The 21620-nt window shown below is 33.2% G+C and overlaps 1 protein-coding gene across 1 annotated transcript in view; it reads right to left on the bottom strand.

Moving 5' to 3' along the window:
- Window positions 1–1573: 1573 nt before the first annotated feature.
- LOC145695217 (uncharacterized) overlaps window positions 1574–21620 on the bottom strand; it is a 67858-nt gene continuing 47811 nt past the window's right edge. Inside the window, exons 3-5 of the mRNA XM_081772205.1 lie at window positions 11940–12011; window positions 8166–8302; window positions 1574–4287 (exon numbers count right to left, since the gene is read on the bottom strand). Coding sequence (XP_081628331.1) covers window positions 4050–4287; window positions 8166–8302; window positions 11940–12011 — 447 coding nt within the window. The 3' untranslated portion in view covers window positions 1574–4049. The remainder of the gene's footprint in view (window positions 4288–8165; window positions 8303–11939; window positions 12012–21620) is intronic.

The following is a 21620-nucleotide window of genomic DNA, read 5'->3' as shown; positions in this document are numbered from 1 at the left end:
TTGACTAATACTGTTCTTAGCACTTAAAATGTGTAATTAAATTAAATTATTATTATTAATATTATTACACGCTATTGTAGGTAAGACAAGATAGCATATTTTCGATTTCAGCAGTTGATTACAAAAAAAAAAGGAAAGGAAGAAAAAAAGAAAGAAAGAAAAAAGAAAAAGAAAAAGAAAAAAGTCAGTCCAACAATTTAGGAAGCTTATATTTAATATTATGTGATCTTTCTTACTCATGAACTCAAGTTTAGAAACCTGAGTTGTCTCAGGTAAATTTTGTTTTCCAAGACGAACATATTTTATGTAACTTGATGTGAAGTAAGCGGGACGCGTTACCGATTTTGATTTGGAAGATCAGTTCAAATATAGGTCCATGTATCGCGTAAACAACATGTAAGAAAGAAAACTTGAAGATCTAGGTTATCTCTGGAACCAGTAATTATGCTATCTTTTTATATAAGAGTAACCATGCAGATTTTTGTGGAGGTCGAAGGTGTGATATTAATGACAAAAAAAAAAAAAAAAATCCATGGAATATCTTTTATTTTTATTTTTCACTACTCGCTTACAAAAACCTCAAAGACACACATACTCTTATACAGTTACTACTAGTCTCGATATTTTATTCCACTTCAAAATATGTTGAAATCATTGTCTTTCTTGATACATTTTTCTAAAAATAATTGAAGAAAAATATATTTATAATAAATACTTTTGATATACCATCTGTATTTTATTTTATTTTATTTTATTTTATTTTATTTTATTTTATTTTATTTTATTCGAACTAACATTTTAAAGGCAACTGACAGCCTTTATTATTAAAGTTTGGTTTACTTTAGACAATTGTACAATTGTTTTAGATATAAATTCGTCACATTGTTAAGGTTTTATGCTTCGATATGTAACAATCAAATATTGTTACAAATTTTAGTTTAAATCAATTTTTCTTTTCGTTTTCTTATTTTTCTTCACCTTTTGTTATGATAAAACATTCCAAATATCAATTGGATCACGCCAAAATGGCACCCATATAAATTCGATTCAGCTCACCACTATTCAACTTGGGTTACCTTTTATACTTTGGACAATTTTTATATTCATTATTTTTATTTAATAATGTGTAGAATAACTAGAATGTATCCAGTGCTCTTATTGATAGTTATTATGAATAATAATGATAATTTAATCTACTACTCTTTAATAGGCAGATTCAAACTTAATCTGTGCCATCTTGATTGCAGCATGTGCTGTAATTGTAAGTTTTATATAATATAATTCTAATTTATAAAGTAAAACTCAGTAATTTAGTGGAATTGACCTACATTGCTGGCTCAATACAATTATAACCCATAACGGTTCAGAAGAAATACGACTTACTTTCAAACCTTTATTCTATATTCAAGGTGCTCCTTAATTTTATTTCTATTACTTCTCTTAATAATCTTTTATATTCATCCGTGGTTCTGTTAATAACTGATGTGTTATTTCAAAGACAATTTTGTGATTTTCTTCTAGTACATGTGCTAGTGCTGACTGATGTTATTGATTTAATCATAATTTTTCTTAAAAAAAAAAAAAATACTGTCATATTGAAATGTTAGTTCGAATAGGAATATCGACAGTTTAATTTATTTAATTACAAATGTCTGTGTGAAAATTATAAATTATGTTAAGTATACAAATAAAGAAAACGTTTACATATGTGCTAACCGGCTTCCTTACTCTCAATCAATTTCTCCAGATCAATCAATGATATACGGTATCTGTAAACACAGAGATGGTTCTACGCTGCATTAAATAAAAAAAACAACAAGAAAAACAAAGAGTTTAAAAAATGATACAAACTTCTACAGTGTCTAACAAAAGTCCATAAATAAAATGGTAAGAACTCACACATGAGGTATTGAGATTCACATTTGAGATTATTATTATACTTGGTACAAAGATTTAATTCTACACTCACTTTTAGATTATCAATTCAGAATCATTCATACTTTCTTTATATTACAAATTACAAACCTAACATCATTGAGCACAAACTCAAATAGTTACATTAATACATCACAAGCAAACAAAAATTAATAAAACAATATGTAAACTAATATGATTATTTGGCACTTGTTCGCACACAATTAATTTACATATCATCTGGAACTTAATGATACACAGCCTTATTCGTTTCCATTTCAAATATTTTATGGAAATGATATAAATACTTCACTTTTGTCACACAGGATCTATGTCTCCTGTAAGATCTATGTCACATAAATACTGAGCAATAAAAATAATAAAAACAAAAATAATCTTTTTATTGGAATACTGCTTTGATTGCTGGTAAAAATCTATTCATTAAAGCGCTAGACGGCAAAAATTCTTGACATTTGAGATTCTTAAAAAAAGAATAAAGCATAGTAAGTAGTAGGATAGCAATTTTTGGAAGCAAGTCATTGAATACTTATAAATTTTAAATTTTAAGATCATGTTAAAGATCTGATACTAGAATGTCACCTAGATTATAGAATTTGTAGATATCAGATGTAGTGCATTTCCTAAATTTCTGATATATATATATATATATATATATATACTTGTATTATTCAATGAAATAAAAAGAAAAAAGAAAGAAGAAAGCCTAAGAGAACCCTGAACTATAGTACATATAACTACTTCGCACTATTGATGAGTATTGTATGGTACAGATTAAGATCATGTGGGACGATCTGGGCATGAAAATTGGCAAATGTTACTATGCTACTGACATAAAACAAAACTAAGAAAGTAACATCTTGAAACATGAAAAAATGCGGACAAATAGGGATTTCGAAAAATGTATGCAGAGGAAAAAATTTAATTTTTAAATGCGGACATGTCCGCATAAATGCTTACATATGATAACCTTATGTACACATGCACTTGAGCACACCCCGTAGCTACGCCTATGACAGATATCAGTAAGCTGGGGGAAATTTGTTATGAGAATTTTACGTTTAGCCATCACTGAACTAAGAGGTAGTTATTTATGGTATTCAAAGGTATATAGACAGACAAAGATGAAAGTGCCAGGCCGTTGGTGTGTTTCGATCCCTGGCTATGTGAATTTGTGGTTGGACAACATTGTGTCTGTGGGATTTCTCGGGATTCTCCAACATTCTTATTCCACAAACCCTATTATAATCATTGGCTTTCATTAATCATACCTCTCCTTTACTCTAAAGAACATAACTGGGGACATAAAACTCAAAAATTGCATTTTGATACAAATTAATCAGTCAATTAAGGAAAGATGGAAAGGATAGTTATTGAAAAAAAAAAGTCACCTGTTTTAGATAGAATTTATCGTACCAGATGAGCATCTGTCAACATAGAAACGTTTACATGGTAATAATTGTATTAGCATGATCAGCTTGCAAGATCTCGAAGGTTGTAATCTTTTACAATTAGCCGAATTCCTAGTAATAATCATTGCTAACATACTATTTCACGTGAATTACACATTTTTTTTTTTTTTTTTTTTTTTACATATTCATAAGTTTAAACAAAGCCAAAGAACATTAATTTTTAAAAGCCAATACACTTGCAGTTGATTTGATAAATTTCGTTTTATTTTCTTACACAGAATAAGCGGCAATCGAAGCGAGAAATACTAGAAAAAACGATGGAATAACATGACAAAATCTAGCCGCAGTGGAATGTTGCGTGTGCAAGCTGCTGAGCGGTTGTGTTACCGATTAACTGGTACAAATACTTCCATCTAAAGCAGGTCTAAGAGCAATACTCGGGAAACAGGGAAAGTTTAAGTTTCAGCAGACAAATACGAAGTTTATATTATGTTCAGTTGTAATCGGTGAAGAACATAATCCCGTAAACATAAAATTGAAAGACCTTAGAACCAGCTAAGTCTAATAGTACAAATTAAATTAAATTATTTAAGAAAATAATAAAAGAAAATCTTAGAAAATGTGATCTAGACAATAAATACATGATAATAATATATAATTGTAATGAACCTATTAATTAAATAAAAGCTCTCGGAGTTCGATCACTCATATTGACAATGAGTCAATTAAGAGATTCGTTTTCTTGTTCGTATGAAACTCATCTATCTGAGATAAAACTTCCAATATTTGGTTTAACACTAGGCAATCTCGAAGGACTCGACCTGTGCACTGATAGTGGTGATAAAGCCTGAGTCTTCCTACTTCCTTCAACGCAGGCTTCTTGATATTTTCAGGAACCAGTTGAGCCAAAAGACATTGCAAGTACTCCAATTTGCCCAATAACCTGGAAGATAAAAATTAAACATCAATGTTTGATGACGTGATGAACAACTAATTTCGGTAGATGAAAGAGTAGGTGAGGGTACAAGATTAACTTGTGATGAGCTCGCCAGAAGAAAACAACAAAAAAGATTTTAAACTATTTTACTAATGTAAGTAATGGTGTGACAAGAATATTACGCGTACGTACACTAAAAAATAATTCTATATAAACGGGACTTAAAAATATCTATAGTTTCCAAAAGATATTTTATAACCCATGAAATAACTAAACATAATTAACCCTTTCACAGAGGAAGTCGACTTTTGTCGACAGAACCAAATTTCCTTAACATGCGAATGTCGACTATAGTCGACGTGTTAAAATTTGTTTGTCCGTATCTTGGCTTTGTTGAGAGTAGTCGCCAAAGTTGTACCGTTCATTTTTGTTTGTGTTCTATTGTTTTCGATAAACAATAGAAATCACACAGAAAACCTTTGGCGACTACAATCGACAAAACCAAGATACAGACAAATTTTAACACGTCGACTATAATCGACATTCGCAGGTTAGGGAAATTTTTTTCCGTCGCCTTCCACAGTGAAAGGGTTAAACCCCTGACGCAACAGCATTAGGGGGCAAGAACCTACTAACCGACTTGTGGCACTCATGCCTTTGGGGTAATGTGTGATCTGCACACCAGCTCCCTTGGCGTTAATGATTATGACTTTCTAGCCTGCAGTTCGTTACTTCTTCTTCTTCTTCTTTTTTCAAGTAGCACCTCAATTGTTCTCGCCACATTGGGTGGAAGCAGCAATGCCAGCACCATCTGTTCAGTACAATGGTAACACATTTTTCCCCAACCAAACCCGGGACTGCTTGACTTCCCTGATCTCAATAGAAGCGGTATCCCAGCGCGACTAGGGCATTGCCAATAAATAAACATACAATGGGCATTGACAATAAATAAACATACAATGTGCAATCTCTTAAAATAATTGAAGACATGTTTCAGCTTTTCTTTTGGTGTTTCCCTTAGAAGGGAAGAAGAAGACGGAAACAAAAAAGTGAGAGTTGTAATTGTCAAAACAAAATACCATATCTCGAAATCCTTTAAGAGTAGAGACATGTTAAATAAAGATGTGTTTCAACGTTTTTTGATGTTTTCCTTAGAAGGAAAGAATAAAGGCGGGAAGAAAAATGGTGGAAGTTGAAATTGTTATAAAATGACTAAATCTTAAAATATTTTAAGAATAGAAATATTTATTTATCATTTATTTATTTATCATTATTACCTACTACAGAGCTATTGCTCCCTTTACAATAGGTATTACAGGTAAAGTTTACATTATTCTTGTAATGGTACACAATAATACAAAAAAAATACAATATGTTAGGGATATGAGAAACATAGGATTTACTAAAGAATGTACCACTAAAGAGGGACTTTTTAAAATTCAACGGGGAAGGGGGATTTCAAGATGATAATTATTATATTTAAAATGTCTAGACAAATTAAAGTAAAATGTCTATATCTTCAAATCTATGAAGGGTAGGGACACGAAATTTAATATATAAACATAATTTGGTATTTAACCCTTCAGAGACGGGAGTGGCATATAAACGCAGCCGATCATTTCGCGATAACAGGTGTGGTATATAAACACAATAGCTGCATAGAGAAGAAATTGTGGTTTATAAGCCTCAGTTGCATTTAATTTGTCAGATCACTCAATATCTAATCATAAGTTTGGATAGTTTCTAAGAAGTCCATTTCTTTACGTCCTCCAAGAGTTAAAATAATTAGACACATGTTTCACCTTTTTTCTTTTATTATATATATATTATATATATTCCCTTGAAGGGCAGGAAAAGGTTGGGTTTACAATTATTATAATGGGATAATCATATCTGAAAAATCTTTAAGCTTGGAGACATGATTTTTTTTTTTTTACTTAGACTTTTCATTTGAAATAATTAATGACATGTTGCAGTAGTTTTTTTTTTATATTTCCCCTAGAGGGAAAAAAGGCGGTAAGGGAAAAAGCGTGACAATTGCAGCTGTAAATATATGGTGCCCGTATCGTGAAGTACCCTAAGGTTAGAGGCGTGAAAATTTTTATTTAGACTTTTCATTTAAAATAATTAAAGATCTGCGTCAGCTTTTGATGTTTTCCTTAGAACGAAAAAAAGGGGGAAGGGCTGTAATTGTTAAAATAACATGGCCATATCTCGAAATCTTATAAGATTAAAGTTATGTTAATTAAAGAAGTGTTTTAAAGTTTATTGATGTTTTTCTTTGATGGGGAGAAATAAGAGTGGGAGTTGCAATTGTTATACATAAGCATATATTTATATCTCAAAATCTCTTAAGATTAGAGAATGTTACGGATATGGTAAGTGCGAGGCTATATAGGCCGAGCAAATTAGAGGATCTGGAGGGTAAGTCCCCGGCAATTTTTTTAAAATTTATTCATTTACCCAAAGCATGAGGGGCAGCCAAATGAAAACCAAACACTCGCGAAAAAGTAGCAATGGAATGCGTTTTATTCAAAAGTAATTACCAGACGTGTTAATACATCTATCCCACTTCCAGACGAGACAATCAATTAGTCTTGTAGAAGGATCCACAACCTCACCCACACTTGCACTTCTTCGTTCTACTGGAACCGACGTCCACGAATGTCTTTCTTCAGGTCGCCAAAAATGTGAAAATCACAAGGGGAAAGATATGGGCTATACGAAGGATGTTGAAGTGATTCCCAGCCAAAGCTCTCAACCATATCTCTCACTTGATTGGCAATATGGAGACGGGCATTATCATGCAAAATGATGATTCTCTCCAACAGCATTCCAGGGCGCTTTGCCTTTATGGCGCGTCTCAGTTTCTGCAAAGAATCTTCATAGCGCTTCGCATTTATTATGGTCCCATGCTCGAGGAAGTCAATAACCAGAGGGGCCCTATAGTCTAAGAAGAAGGTCATCATGAGTTTACCAGATCTTGTGTGAACAGCTTTGGATTTCATTGGCGGGGGAGAAATGTTGGCTTTGCCGTTTGTTCTAGGCTTAAAATGGTGGCACCACGTTTCTACCTCTTTGCATACTCTTCCTCGTGGTACTGCTGCAGATGCATCAGACATGGAGTCATTCTGTCAATCATTTGTTCTACCATCAGTTGATGCGGAACCCACTTCGCACACTTTTTTTTTTTTTTTTTTTTAACTGCAGGGTTCTTTGATGATGGCACGCACAGAGCCATGGTTAAGTCTGATCCGAACACAAATTTCTTCCTCTGTGATTCGGTGGTTTTCCTGGATAAGACCATCAATCCGTGCAATCATAGGGGTAATGGCTTGATGAGTCTATCCTGGGCGCGAATCATCTTGTAGTGATGTGCGTCCTTCTCCGAATTTCTTACGTCATTCGTGCACACTTGTCAGTGACATGCAGTGTTCGCCATGCACGGCATACTTGCAACGATCCAATACCCTTATCCATCAAAAAACAAACCACACCCCTCTGCTCTTCTTCGCTTTCCTTCATTTCTAATGTTGGACTGACACACTTTTCCCTATGCTCGCCTATAAAGCAATAAACGAACAACTGTGTGTACCTGTGAGTATCACTATACATTTCTCCTCCCGACAGATGGCAATATCGATAAGTAACAGCAGTATTGCCAACTTCTGTAAAGAATTTGTTTTATGGAGGATGATCGGTTTTCATTTGACTGCTCCTCATAATAAAAATAACAGAAATTTCAACAATAATAATAACTAACTTGGGTGGATATTTCATTCGCACCAATTTAATATTTAAAAAAAGCTTAAAAAGAAGTTTCCCTCTTCCTCGACCTGTTCTTAGATCAGTATCAAATGGAGGATGTTATATTAAATACTTACTCTTCAAGTTGTTCTGCATAGACTACGGCTGCTGAACGACATGGTGAGGTTGCATTCTGTTGATCAAGTACCATGTAGTTGGTATATGCAACAGCAACAAGTATGGATTTGTAGAGACCATTATAAAATTCTTCTTCCTGCAAGATAAATAAACATAAAAATAATATTAAATTGATTTTTCTTCCTTTCCAGAATAAATTAGACGCAGCTGAAGAATTAAGTGGACTATTTCCATCAAGTTAAGGCATTGTTCAATTTGTCTTTAAAAAATATTTAATCAGATATTGATACGCAGATAGAGGTTTGTAAGTTCCAGAAACGTTTCAGCGATATCAAATAGGCGTTTCAAAAATTATTCTTTCTCGGTTATGACAGATTTACCCAATGCCGTAACGATAACTATGCTGGCTCGCTTGTAAAATTCATTTTCATACCCCTAAACACTATATAATAAAAACTCACAGGAACTTAGTGAATTATAATTAGTTATGGCCAGATCCGTAGCCAGACCGTTTCTTCGGAATACATACACACACACACACACACACATATATATATATATATATATATATATATATATATATATATATATATATATATATATATATATATATATAGTCGAATTTACAGCTTTTGGGTTTGCTGAGATGAATTGTGACACTTCCGATGCCATTTAAGTCCAATTTCAGCTTCCATTAGCACCCGGGAAAGTAAAATGGTGACATGTAAAAAATAATAGAAAATAACCGATATTAGTGCCAAATCCATAATTTTTGGAGTTCCTTAGTTATTTGGTGACATTTGCGGTGCCCTTTAAGTACAAGTTCAACTGCTAGTGAGAGTACGACCTCCTAGCACTCCTAGAGGGGAGCGGAAAGGGTGACTTATAACAATAATCACAAATGATCGGTACTAATGTCAAACCCATATTTTTCGGGCCGCTGAGGTGAATTGTGACATTCACGATGCCATGACATTCCATCAGCACGCCTAGTGGGGAAGGATGACATGTAAAATAATTGAAAAGACTATATTAGTGTCGATTTAATCGTTTTCGGGATCGCTAAGATGATTACTAACATTCCCGAGGCTTTTTAAATCCACATTCAGTCTCCTTCGGCACAATTCCGATGCTGCTGTTTAAGCTGAAGTTTAGCTCCCAATGTGGGTAAAACCATTTAGCGCCGCTAGTGGGAGGGAAAAGGAAACATGTAAAAATAATTTTAAAAAATAATCGATATTAGTGTTCACTTCCGAGATCGTGTAGGATCACGTTCAGCCCCAACTAATATCACTAAGGTGTGGGAAAGGAGCAATATGTAAATATAATCGAAAATGACAAATACTAGTATCAAATCTATATATAGTTTTTCGGTAGCTGAGATGAATAGTCACATTCCAGATACTGTGAAAATTCATATTCAGTCCCCATCGATAGAGGGGGTGAAGAATTAAACGTCAGAGATTGCTGTCGATCCCATCGTCTATTACTGTGTTTTCGGGATCGCTTAGCTATTGGGTTCCAATCATGATGACATTAAGTGCAAGTTTAAGCAAGAACGGGCACGTCAGTTGGCTCGGCATTACATGTCGTTATTTATTCTACTCGCGGGTACTTTATTTGTGATAGACACAAATGCCAAAGGTGTTGCTCATACATCTGTAAATCTAAAGATCTTCAGTATAACTCTGAAACGTATGGAGTTATTTCAACCAAACTTGGTACACGTCTGGTTTACAATCTGAGAAAAATTGCTGTGGTATAAGACTTTCTTAGTTTTACTAAAAGTCGGGATAGATAGAAATTATGTAAAAAAAAAAAAAAAAAAAAAAAAAAAAAAATTGAAAACGATACTTATTAGTACCGAATTCATAGTTTTCGTAATCGCCAAGATGAATACCGACACTCCCGAAGTTCACGTTCAGCATCCATCATCATGGTTGGTGAGAAAGGGTGAAAAATAAAATATTCAAGATGACCGAGAATAGTGTCGAATTCATAGTCTTCGGCGCCGAGAAAATGGCTGACTCGCTTGAAAGAACTTTCGTAACATAATATCTACGTCAATGTTGGTTTTTATGATGTCACTTCGATTAAAGTTTGTGTTCTATAGGGCAGGGTGCTTCAACATTTATGCCAAAAGTAGAATATCTTATGGATTGTTATCATTACACTTCCATTGAAATACGTATCCTAAGGGGAAAGGGGATTAAAATATTTCTCATACATCTATTCTATCCGTGCGAAGAACGGTTTTTCTGGTAGTAAATTATTTAAAAAAAAAAAAAACGTCGTAACGTCGAGATTACAAATGGAATATACTGCGTATAAGCGGAATCCATCCAAAGGAAGTGGAAACTTTACTGCGAGGATTGATGTTCTTTCATTTAGTATAAGGAACCATATTTAGAAGTTTGGTGGAAACATATTCCCGCAGGCTATATGCGTAATGTCACTTTTGCATGTCGTTTAATCTTTAATGGCCTGAGAATACTGAAACATTGTGCTGGACTTAACGGGTTTTGGCATAACAATAACTTAAAACGAATTTAAAATTCCTTGAAAAAATACTTTCCCCATCTTGTTTCGCTCGTTAACGCTGTGTGTGTGTTTTTAAAACATCAATTAAATTCGGTTTATAAACATACTGCATTTTAAACATGATAACTTTTATTAGCAAAAACGTACAATATATTCAAATCTAAGCATTTTCTTTAGGATATTCGTTGTCCGAATGTTAATCTAAAGAAGTGCTCGGTCTCAAAGCAGCTTCATTAAAAATGAATGATTTATACTACTCCACTGATCGATCGGACGCTCAGGAAGGTTCAAAATGCTTTAAGTACTTAACGGAATTTGGTATAACTTTCACCATTTTTCATCTGGATCTAATGAGTGTTAGACGACACTCACGATACGATGAGAGGGTTTCACGAATACTCTTGTAATAATAATAATAATAATAATAATAATAATAATAATAATAATAATAATAATAATAATAATAATAATAATAATAATGCCATATCACCGTCTCACATTGTGGTGTGATATAACATTCATCAAGATTATATGAGTCGGTGATATTGCGATTATGAATTGTAACTAACCGTGCTGCTGTCGTATCCACCAACCGCACCATCCACAATCTCATGTTCAGACAACATGGCAGCTGTTCTCATTCAGCAAGCCATATCCATAAGATTTAACAATAAATTTCCGGGATATTCCTCACCAGAATAGCTAACGATAAGCCCCTACATTACCGCATGTGACTTTTTTTTAAAATCTAAGTGAAGAAGAAATAGATACACCGCACCAAACAATAAATGGAGGATCACATTCGGTATGATCTCACCAATATACCGCAGAAATCCCTATTCAAGTCAACCAGGCTGTTTCTAGATGATTATAAAAACTGTGGACAACGCTGGTGTCTATGTGGAATTTCAATATCCTAGACAATGTCTACCATTCTACTCTACTCATCAAAACTTGTTACTCTGAAAACGTCCAATAACTAGTAAAATTATTTAGCAAATTTTAATGCGCAGGCAATTCTAAACTGCCACTACATTCATGAATAAGAAAAATATCTTATAACTAGTATCTCTAGACCATTTACTCTTCAGAATAGTGGTGATTACTTTTCCTCTTATCCATTCCATAAAAATAAATAAATAAAAACTATTGCAAAAAATGTGCTAAAATATACAAAATATTTTACTTAAGCTTTAATGTTTCATATTGAATACATTATGTAGTATACTCACATTAAGTTTGCTTGGATTTGGCACTTCAGGAACTGCTGGGCTTAGCACGAAACCATTGCAATCGGGAAATTCCTGGAAGAGAAAATTAACTGAGTTCAGTTTTAACATAGTTACATAACAAACAACTTATTTGTTCACGCTTTCAAATTAATGATTATCTTGTATCAATTTTTCTCCATTTATATTGTTAGAAGTATCTTATGATACATTCAATGTTATTTCAATCTCTGACACTTTTAATGTTACACCAATCTCTGCACTTTCAATGTTACTTCAATATCTGACACATGTCATATTACTTCAATCTCTGATACTTTTAATGTTAGATCAATCTCTAACACTTTTCATATTACTTCAATCTCTGACACTTTTAATGTTACTTCAATCTCTGAAATGTTTAATGTTACTTAAATCTCTGATACTTTCATTGTTACTTCAATCTCTGACATTTTTAATGTTACTTCAATCTCTGACACTTTTGATATTACTTTAATCTCTGGTACTTTCATTGTTACTTCAATCTCTGACATTTTTAATGTTAGTTCAGTCTCTGACATGTTTAATGTTACTTCAGTCTCTGACTCTTTTAATGTTACTACAATCTCTGACACTATTAATATTACTTCAATCTCTGACTCTTTTAGTGTTACTTCATTCTCTGACACTCTTAATGTTACTTCGATCTCTGACGGTTTTAATGTTACTTTAATCTCTGACACTTTCAATGTTACTTCAATGTAAGAATTCATCTGCTGAACGAATAGCACTGCTGTCTTTGTGTGTCTGATTCCCTATATCCCTGGTTCGATTGCCGATATCGTAGTGATCTTTGTTTATTATTATTATTATTATTATTATTATTATTATTATTATTATTATTATTATTATTATTATTATTATTATTATTATTATTATTATTTCTTTAAATTTATCTGGTATCATGAGGTTTACTAATATGGTAATCCTTAGCAAAAATACTCTTCAAACTAAGATCCGAGATTCGATATTGGGCACATCTCAATCCTAACCTTTACTACATTAGTATTGCTTACAAGACAAAAGAAGTCTCATCTCGAAAACTAGACGAAAATCGAGACAAGAAGTACACTTTAAATTTTGAAGCGAGAGATTTCTCGACTCTCGTGGGCAACACTAATCCACCCAAGTATTAGAATCTCAAACACTGGTTCAGTGATACGTGATTCATATTTTTTTTTTAAAAAAAATCTATAAATTTATAAAATGATTGTACGAGCACAATAAAAAGTATTTATCAACGTTTAAATGTACGCAAATCATTACACAATATACATCAATAATAAAAAGCGATTTAAACGTTATTATATTAGACCCTTCGTCGATCTCTCGTGATGCGGAAGGATTCTGATAATTTCTAAATGATTTTTTTTAAAAACTCAGAGCATAAATTTTGTACATAAATTTCCAAAACGAGACAAGAATAGCTTTCCGTGAATCGATAAGAGATGAGAATTTTTTTATTCGGGAATCGAGACGAGATTAGACTTTTACAAAAAAAAAAAAAAGTTACGAGGCGATACGAGAAAATCTTTTTTCTCGTCCTGTCTCGTGCGTAACACTAAACTGCGTAACTGAACAATATTCCCAACAGTGATAAACGATAGACCAGCGAACTGAATGATGGCAAAATGTTAGTTGGCCAACAAACACTTTGCTCGGGGAGTGAAGTGGAAACTATTGGATGAATGATAGCAAAATGTTAGTTGGCCAACAAACACTTTAAACAACATTGGGCCAACGTGTTTTTCAACTTGATTTTTGTAATTCCCAGTCTACCAATGGCCCGCCAAGTGTGCAGCTAGGGAACTAGATTTCCACCTCGATTACTCTTCTAAGCAGACATAAATGTACATAAATATTTCCTTGAATGTAGACCAGTGTCCTTTTATAAACTCTTTTCTCATATCCATGAGAACATTGAGATATAAGGCCTATAATAATACTGGTTTATGCTTAAATAATACCAGAAACAAAAACAATATTTTACAGCAACTTTTAATATTGTTGAGACTTCAAGTTACTTGTCATTCAGAAACTTTTCTTTCCTCGGCGGAGAAGCCAACAAAGTTAGTGGACAGTTTGTATTTTTAATTTTTTGAAACAAAAACGATTATTACTCTTATTAACTGTTACAACATAGTGGAAACCCTGAGGCGTGGCAGCTGAAAAGCCTTTAAAGAAATTTGCATTTTCATTTAAAATTATTAATCTACATGTTAATGACGATCATTTTCAGTAATGTTAATACGTTTCGTTTGGAGGAGAAATACTCAAGTCATATATGAATACTAATTGTACAGAGTTTGTCATATTATCAACTCAATGCCTTAAGACAATAGTTTCCAACCGATATGTCTTTCAGTGATTTAGAAAAAATGAAAATGAAATGAAATCTTTGAGTTTTACGTCCCACGGTTATGCCGGTTAGGCTAAAGCAGACGGTGATGATGAATAATGAATGAAATGTTGGAATGAAGGAAGTGGGAGGAAACGGGAGAACCCCGAGAAAACTCACGCACACACGCACACGGTGTTTGTCCACCATAAAGTTCACTTGGCGGGGGCTCAAGCACCAGAGGTGAATGCTCTACCACTGAACCATCGCGGCCCCTTCAGTGATTTAGAGTGTGTAACAAAATTTTAGAAATTAAAAATCATGAAGCGTATAATAATTAGTTAAAATCAATTTTGAGGGTATCACGTCTAATCATCGATGGTACATTTCATTGACAATCAAACCATCGACAGCTAAATAATCGACACCTAAAACATTGATGACCAAACCATCTACAGCCAATTTATCGATAGCAAATACATCGACAGCCAAATAATCGATAACCAAATAATCGACAACCAGTTCATTGACATCTAAAATATCAACGACCAAATCATCGACAACCAAATCATCGACTGCTAAGTCATTGACAACCAAATCAACAGCCAAATTATCGACACCTAAAATACAAATCATCGACAACCATACCATTGACAATCAAATACGACAGTGCATGACATCAGAATACTCACACAGAAGTTTTTGTCAAAAAAATAATATAAGAAATGGTTTGAATTATGATGAATTTCAAATTTAATTACTAAACATCAAAGAAAGATTCTGAAATGACTCCAAGTTCTATGGAAATCCGAAAATCGAAAAATTAAATTTGGAATCATAGTGCTGAAAACAAGTTTTATACAGCATCGCCTCGAGAGACTTTTGTTTGATAAGTTCTTTTCAGCACTAAAGTTGCAAGCTTCATATTCCTTCCGATTTCCGAATTTCAGTAGAACTTGACATCGTTTTAGATCACTATTCTTTTTCTGGCCCAACAAAATGATAAATGTACGAGAACTTGGCTTAATTTTCACATTTATGTTTTGATAGGATTATCTATTACATGGGAACAATACTTTCTCTATTTTAACTAACATGCAATCTACGAACGAAGAAACGTTACCAACTGACAAGTAAACCTTACGTTTGGGTGAATCGAGTTGCTGACTGAGACACATATGAGAAAGTAGTACTAAATGTGGTCAGTATTTCAGTGAAGTTATAGGTGCGAAGCTCCAGGGGTTTAGGAGATACAGCTACCAGAACATCACATGGAAGTATAGAATAGTATTCATACAGTTGGAGGTAAAAGCCCTGTAAGACCTCTTATAACGACAAAAGGTGAATAACAAATATATGGGTACATATTAGGACTAGGGGGAAGTCATATAGTAAGGGTATATCTGACGGCGGCCATCTTGAAATCCGCCATTTTGAATTAAGGTTAAGTTTTTAAAATAGGAATAGGGTCATGTGATACATGATTTAAGGCGCAAATTTAATCAGAAAAACAATAGTGACGTTAATTTTGATTTACGCGCAATTGGTAAAAAGTTACAAGGAAATTAAATATTGTTGCAGCATATGTATTAGTACTTTACCCAACCTTGTAAATTTTGTGTTAATGATAATTATTAAATAAAAAGCAGGTGGATTAATATTGATGTTGTCGTGTGTGCGTGGCACAGACAAGGTGAGCAATAGTACAGTGAGGGCAAGAGCGAGCGAGAAATAGATGTGAACAGCATACAAGAAAAACAACGAAATGGCGTGCAAGTACAGCATCAAACAACTAACATTGTAACGGCACCATTGTATTTCTGATTAACTTCTAGCCAGAAGTCATCTATTGCATTACTCTATTCCCATTTACTTTTGTGCTGGTTAATGATAAAGCAAAAATGGTTATACCGTTGGATTTATGGTAAAATTTGCTATTAATAAGGTGTCAATGTTATGCGTTTTGTTTAAAACTTTTGTCTGATTCAAAATGGCGGATTCGAACATGGCCGCCATCAAGGCAACTCTTACCATATTACCAAGACCTAATATTTATCCACCTGCTTTTTATTTAATTATTATCATTAACACAAAATTTACAAGGTGGAGTAAAGGACTAATACATATGCTGCAACAATATTTAATATCCCTAATATAAAAAGTACCAACTTTTCACCAAATGCGCGTAAATCAAAATTAACGTCACCATTGTTCTTCTGATTAAATTTGCGCCTTAAATCATGTATCACATGACCCTATTCCTATTTTAAAAACTTAACCTTAATTCAAAATGGCGGATTTCAAGATGGCCGCCATCAGGTATACCCTTACTATATGACTTCCCCCTAGTCCTAATAGGTACCCATATATTTGTTATTCACCTTTTGTCGTTACAAGAGGTCTTACAGAGCTTTTACCTCCAACTGTATAAATACTATTCTGTACTTCCATGTGATGTTCTGGTAGCTGTATCTCCTAAACCCCTGGAGCTTCGCACCTATAACTTCACTGAAATACTGACCACATTTAGTACTACTTTCTCATATGTGTCTCAGTCAGCAACCCGATTCACCCAAACGTAAGGTTTACTTGTGAGATTTACATGCGTATACGGTATCATTGTTTCTTCCGGAGGGTTTTATCCCTCGGAAATGACCAACTGCATCTCCCACAACTAAAATTAATTACGATTACATGTCACTCTTGCGCTAAGCACGTCTTTTACCAAATTGTGTCTCAGTGTAGAGGAGTCTCTCACGTTTTGATTTTTTGTACCGGATAAAGTCTTTTTGAAAGCCAGCGTTGTTTAGTCTTCGTTTGGTTATTACTCTAGGATGTACTGATATCATTCGATTCTACATTTGCACTAAGTAAAATTTGAAAAAAAAAATTTTTTTCTAGTAGATGGCATCTCTAGTTGTTATAATAGCTCAGAAAGAAGTTTTCTACTTGACCACGTATACTAGTATGATTTCTTATGCCAAAACCAACTACCAGAACATTTTAATCTATAAAATTTCTTACGTAATAAGAAACTATAATTTGTTTAAGAGTAGTTAAAATGCTGATGTAGTGATATTAATGATGTTTTGTGTTCATTTGTTTGGAGCTTGATGTTCTCTTTCAGCAGCAAGGTTAATGAAGCTTCTCTCGTCCCAAAGGCGAGAACACATACCACTAATTCACAGGGGATCAAAAATATGCCTGCCAATCTTTACTTTTACATCAGATGTCTGTGAATCTTTACGATATTGAGATATGATAAAACCGCTATGAAACTGGCAAAATCGTGGCAAACAACACGTCACTTTCATACTGCCTCATGCTTCAACACCGAAAATTCTATGTTTCACAGGAATTAACCACTGGCAGTAGAGGTACTTGACAACAGTTGAGTACAGGTTTATGTCCATTGATTTATGTTGACTTGCTATTTTCCACATACTTTTGTAATATAAAAACTTTTTTCCCATACTAAAAATTGAACTCTGTCAATTGCACCGGATCAGGATAGGAAGCAATGCGCATGGTTACTACGATAGTATAGCAGAATGCAAATCAAATTCTGACGCATTAATATATATTTAATGTTTTATTATAATTATTGTGACTTTTAAAAATCGTTCTACTGTTCCAGCATGAACGTGAGAAATTCCGAACCTGTTTGCCTTGTTAAAAATCTTTGTATCATCAGCAGTTTGTTTATTTTAAGATCAAGGGTGCAGTTTCTTGCGCAATATATGAAACATGTCAATATCTGAATGCCACACGAAACTTCTTTAGTGTATTGCTTCCAGAACTTTAATAATGACTGACAGAATTTCTGTAAAAGAACTGCAGAAAATTGTCTCTAAATACAAGCTTTCGCAACGTAACTACAAGCAAACGAAGGCAATATATATTAGATTTTTAAAATAATAATAATAATAATAAATATATGTTTTAAAAGAATACGTGGTAGGTATAACAATTTTAAGTGATTTAATTCTTGGTTTGTGTGACTGGCGATGTCAAATACCAGCATGCTGAATGAAAAATATAATAATTTAATTTATTATGATAACAATAGTGAACAGAGGAAATTTATTGGTTAAAACATAAATATCATTTACAGGAAATTTATCGGCACAATAAACGTTCTATGTAAGAAACTGTTGGCTTACATTGATCATGATAATCATACATTTTGTTCTATGTCTGCTGCAATTGGTTGAAAAGGTTTGTGAAAGATATGTGACATGTTGACATGTATACGGTACATTCTTGAGAAATTTCTTGGAAATTTATCAGAACCAACTTGATAGAAGTTATTATAGCATTTTTTTTGTGTTCCTGAAATGATGGACTTGTATACCTAACAATTTTAATTTCTCAGTTAAGAAGCGATTTCCTGAATTCCCGTGAAGAAATGTGGTGTGTTATAATCCCTCCCTAACTTAAAAAAAAAAAAAAAAAAAAAAAAAAAAAATACCTTTCACCTGCGGATAGAGATCTGGCAAAAAGTGGGGAAAGATTTCGTGGAAACTGACCCTTCTCAAAATTCGGAAGGTGAACGACACTGCAGGACTTGTTCTAATGCAGACGCAGTTAATACGTCTGCAGACGGAGCTGCAAGCAATGACTCGCTCCACTTCCTGCTCTTTTGACTTGCCGTGATTCATCGAATTTTATCAATGAAAACTCTTTTTCTTTCTTCTTTGATATTCTGCTTCAAGGGGACATACTTTCATTTTACTAACAGTAACTGTCTATTACTGACTGACCAAGGTAATCTAGAAACAAATAAATATGAGAACGATCACCTGGCCTTGAAGAAACCTTAACCATCTCATCGCATCTCTGACGAAATCACAGGAAATAAAGTGGCAGAATGATGATATACGTATGCAAATTGATTTACTACCTATTGCGTTTTATTTCCTTCAATTTCTGTAAAACTCCAGGCCAATTCACTGTACTAACATTTCATGTTGGTGTTTGCCAAACGCAATTTCCAAGAAATTGCAATACTTGTTAGCGAAGAAATAAAAAAAGGAAAAGAAAATTGATGACTGATTGCATCTGTGAAAATAAAATAAAAAATTCACAGTTTCTTCACTTTGTGTAACACTTCGGTTCATCATTGGCGCAGTAGACAAAAGGATCCGCTCGAACTTATCATGACCTGCATTGGTTTCCTCATATTTCCTATAATTGTTTCAAGGAAAAGTATAATATGAAACTACCTTTTTATTTCTCTCAACAAAAGTATTAGTTATTAGATCACCTGAAAGCTTAAGCAATTATTCTGGAATTGATTGTTGAGAAGAACATGTATAACAAAAATATAGATTATAGATTACACAATTTACATAGACGTAGTTGCAACACTATATTTCGAAATGATTCACCATATAACGAGAATTTTAGAAATGATTCAAAAAATGCATCAAAAGATTGCGATGTTGGCCAATAATTAGTTTTGGGATTTGGGGACCACAAAATGTTTGAACGGTTTTTACGGAATAAGCACATCATACTGAGTTAAGTGATAGTTAGGGTTTGGCTACATTATATGTAGTTCTTCAGGCATAAGGCGTACAAAAAAAAAATTGATTGAAATATATTGGATCTTTTGATCCAAAAACAATATTAAAGAGAATGGCAATTTATTTGTTTTCTTCGATAAAATATGTTAGAAACTAGAAAACTAGCAAGTGTCCCATATGGTACTATGGGTAATATATTCCTTTCTCTCTTCTCCACTTTTCATGTAGAATTCGTCTGAACCCGAAGACTCGAACAAAATTTGAATGCTTTGTATGGGAATCTTAGTGAAGCAACTACTCCTTCATCTTTTTCTTTAACAGGAGTCTAGTCAGGTTTAGAAATACTAAAACACATGTAATTATTTTAAGTGAAAAGTCCAAATATCAAATGTCATGTCTCTAACCTTAAGGAATCTGAAATATGAATATCTTATTACAACGACTGCAACCTCTATTTTTCCGTCTTCCAAGTCGAATTTCTGAAAATCTTTCTTGAGTGTACTTTACGTCAAAAATCATATGTACTAGCTATTCAAATTTCAAGGTTTTAGCTCAAGCGGTTTGATGTGGGCCAGAAATCAGTCAGTCGGGCAAGAGTTTTTCTTCTGTATGGATATAGAGATAGAGATTAAGATAGAAGTAATGTTCAAATAGTGTAAATTTATATCCAAACTCATACTTTTAAGTTAATGTTCAGTATATAATACACAACTAAAACAGTACCCTAATGTCACCAGAAGATTCGGTTTATATCTCCATGTATATCTGAGACATGCAATAGATGTGTCCGATCTCTTACTTGATTGGCCTAATACCGAAAATTATTGGCGATTGTTTTCCCTAGACGAAAAACTAAAATGGTCTCACGGTGTAGTTGGTAAATTAAGTCAAATTCTTCCACAATGAAGGTATATATATGGACTTACTGAATGGTAATATGGTAATTGTGGACTTACTGAAATGTAAGTGATGGTCCAACAGTGAATTTAGTTGGCATTTTACAACATTATTATATCGTGTTACATCAATTCAATTTTGAAATTAGTCTAGTGAACTGCTTACATTTCTCATACGTCACTAACAAATAGGTAAATGTATAACCAAATATTTCTGATCTGATTACAAAATTGTATATATTCGTTCGCTGATTAACTGAAGTTTAATACTTTTTTTTTTTTTTTTTTTTTTTTTTTGTATGTCAGGGTTTAAGCAATCCTTCTCCTTACGTTTCTTTTGAAGTTTACAATATTGATTTGTATAAGTATCTTGTGCGTAGTTAATGTGCTCAATCTGAATATAGCCTATATAACTAGATTCGTTGGTCGAATTGGAAATATATTACTATTGGTATGTTCGCATGCATATACCTGTCTTACGTATACTTTTCTGAGAAGATATGAAGTTAAATTATCGTATTTCATTACCCTTCTTTTAGGTAAATTAACACGCTATCTATTTATTTATTTTTCCTACGCCCAAATTGTAATATCCTATTGTATCGAAGAATACGTTTTCGTAAATAGGAAATAACTAAGTTTTAATAAATTTTTTACTAAATAACGAACTTACCAGTGCAGGTCAAATGAGCAAGAAAGAAAAATGAGAATGTGTGCGTTTGAGAGGAGTGCTAAATAAGCAAGTGAGTATTTGGGCATTATTTCAATATAGTAGAGCTTATTTTAATTTTTTACAACTGGTATGATTTTTTTGATATTTTAATTTACTACAGAGTATTATGCCATACTGACTCACAACGGCCCAGTGCAACCATTGGCGTGT

This window comes from Thermobia domestica, chromosome 9 (assembly GCF_964235325.1).
Source record: "Thermobia domestica chromosome 9, izTheDome1.hap1.1, whole genome shotgun sequence".
NCBI classification, from domain to species: domain Eukaryota; kingdom Metazoa; phylum Arthropoda; class Insecta; order Zygentoma; family Lepismatidae; genus Thermobia; species Thermobia domestica.
Note: the sequence above shows the minus strand (reverse complement) of the source record. Positions and strands in the feature narration are given on the sequence as shown.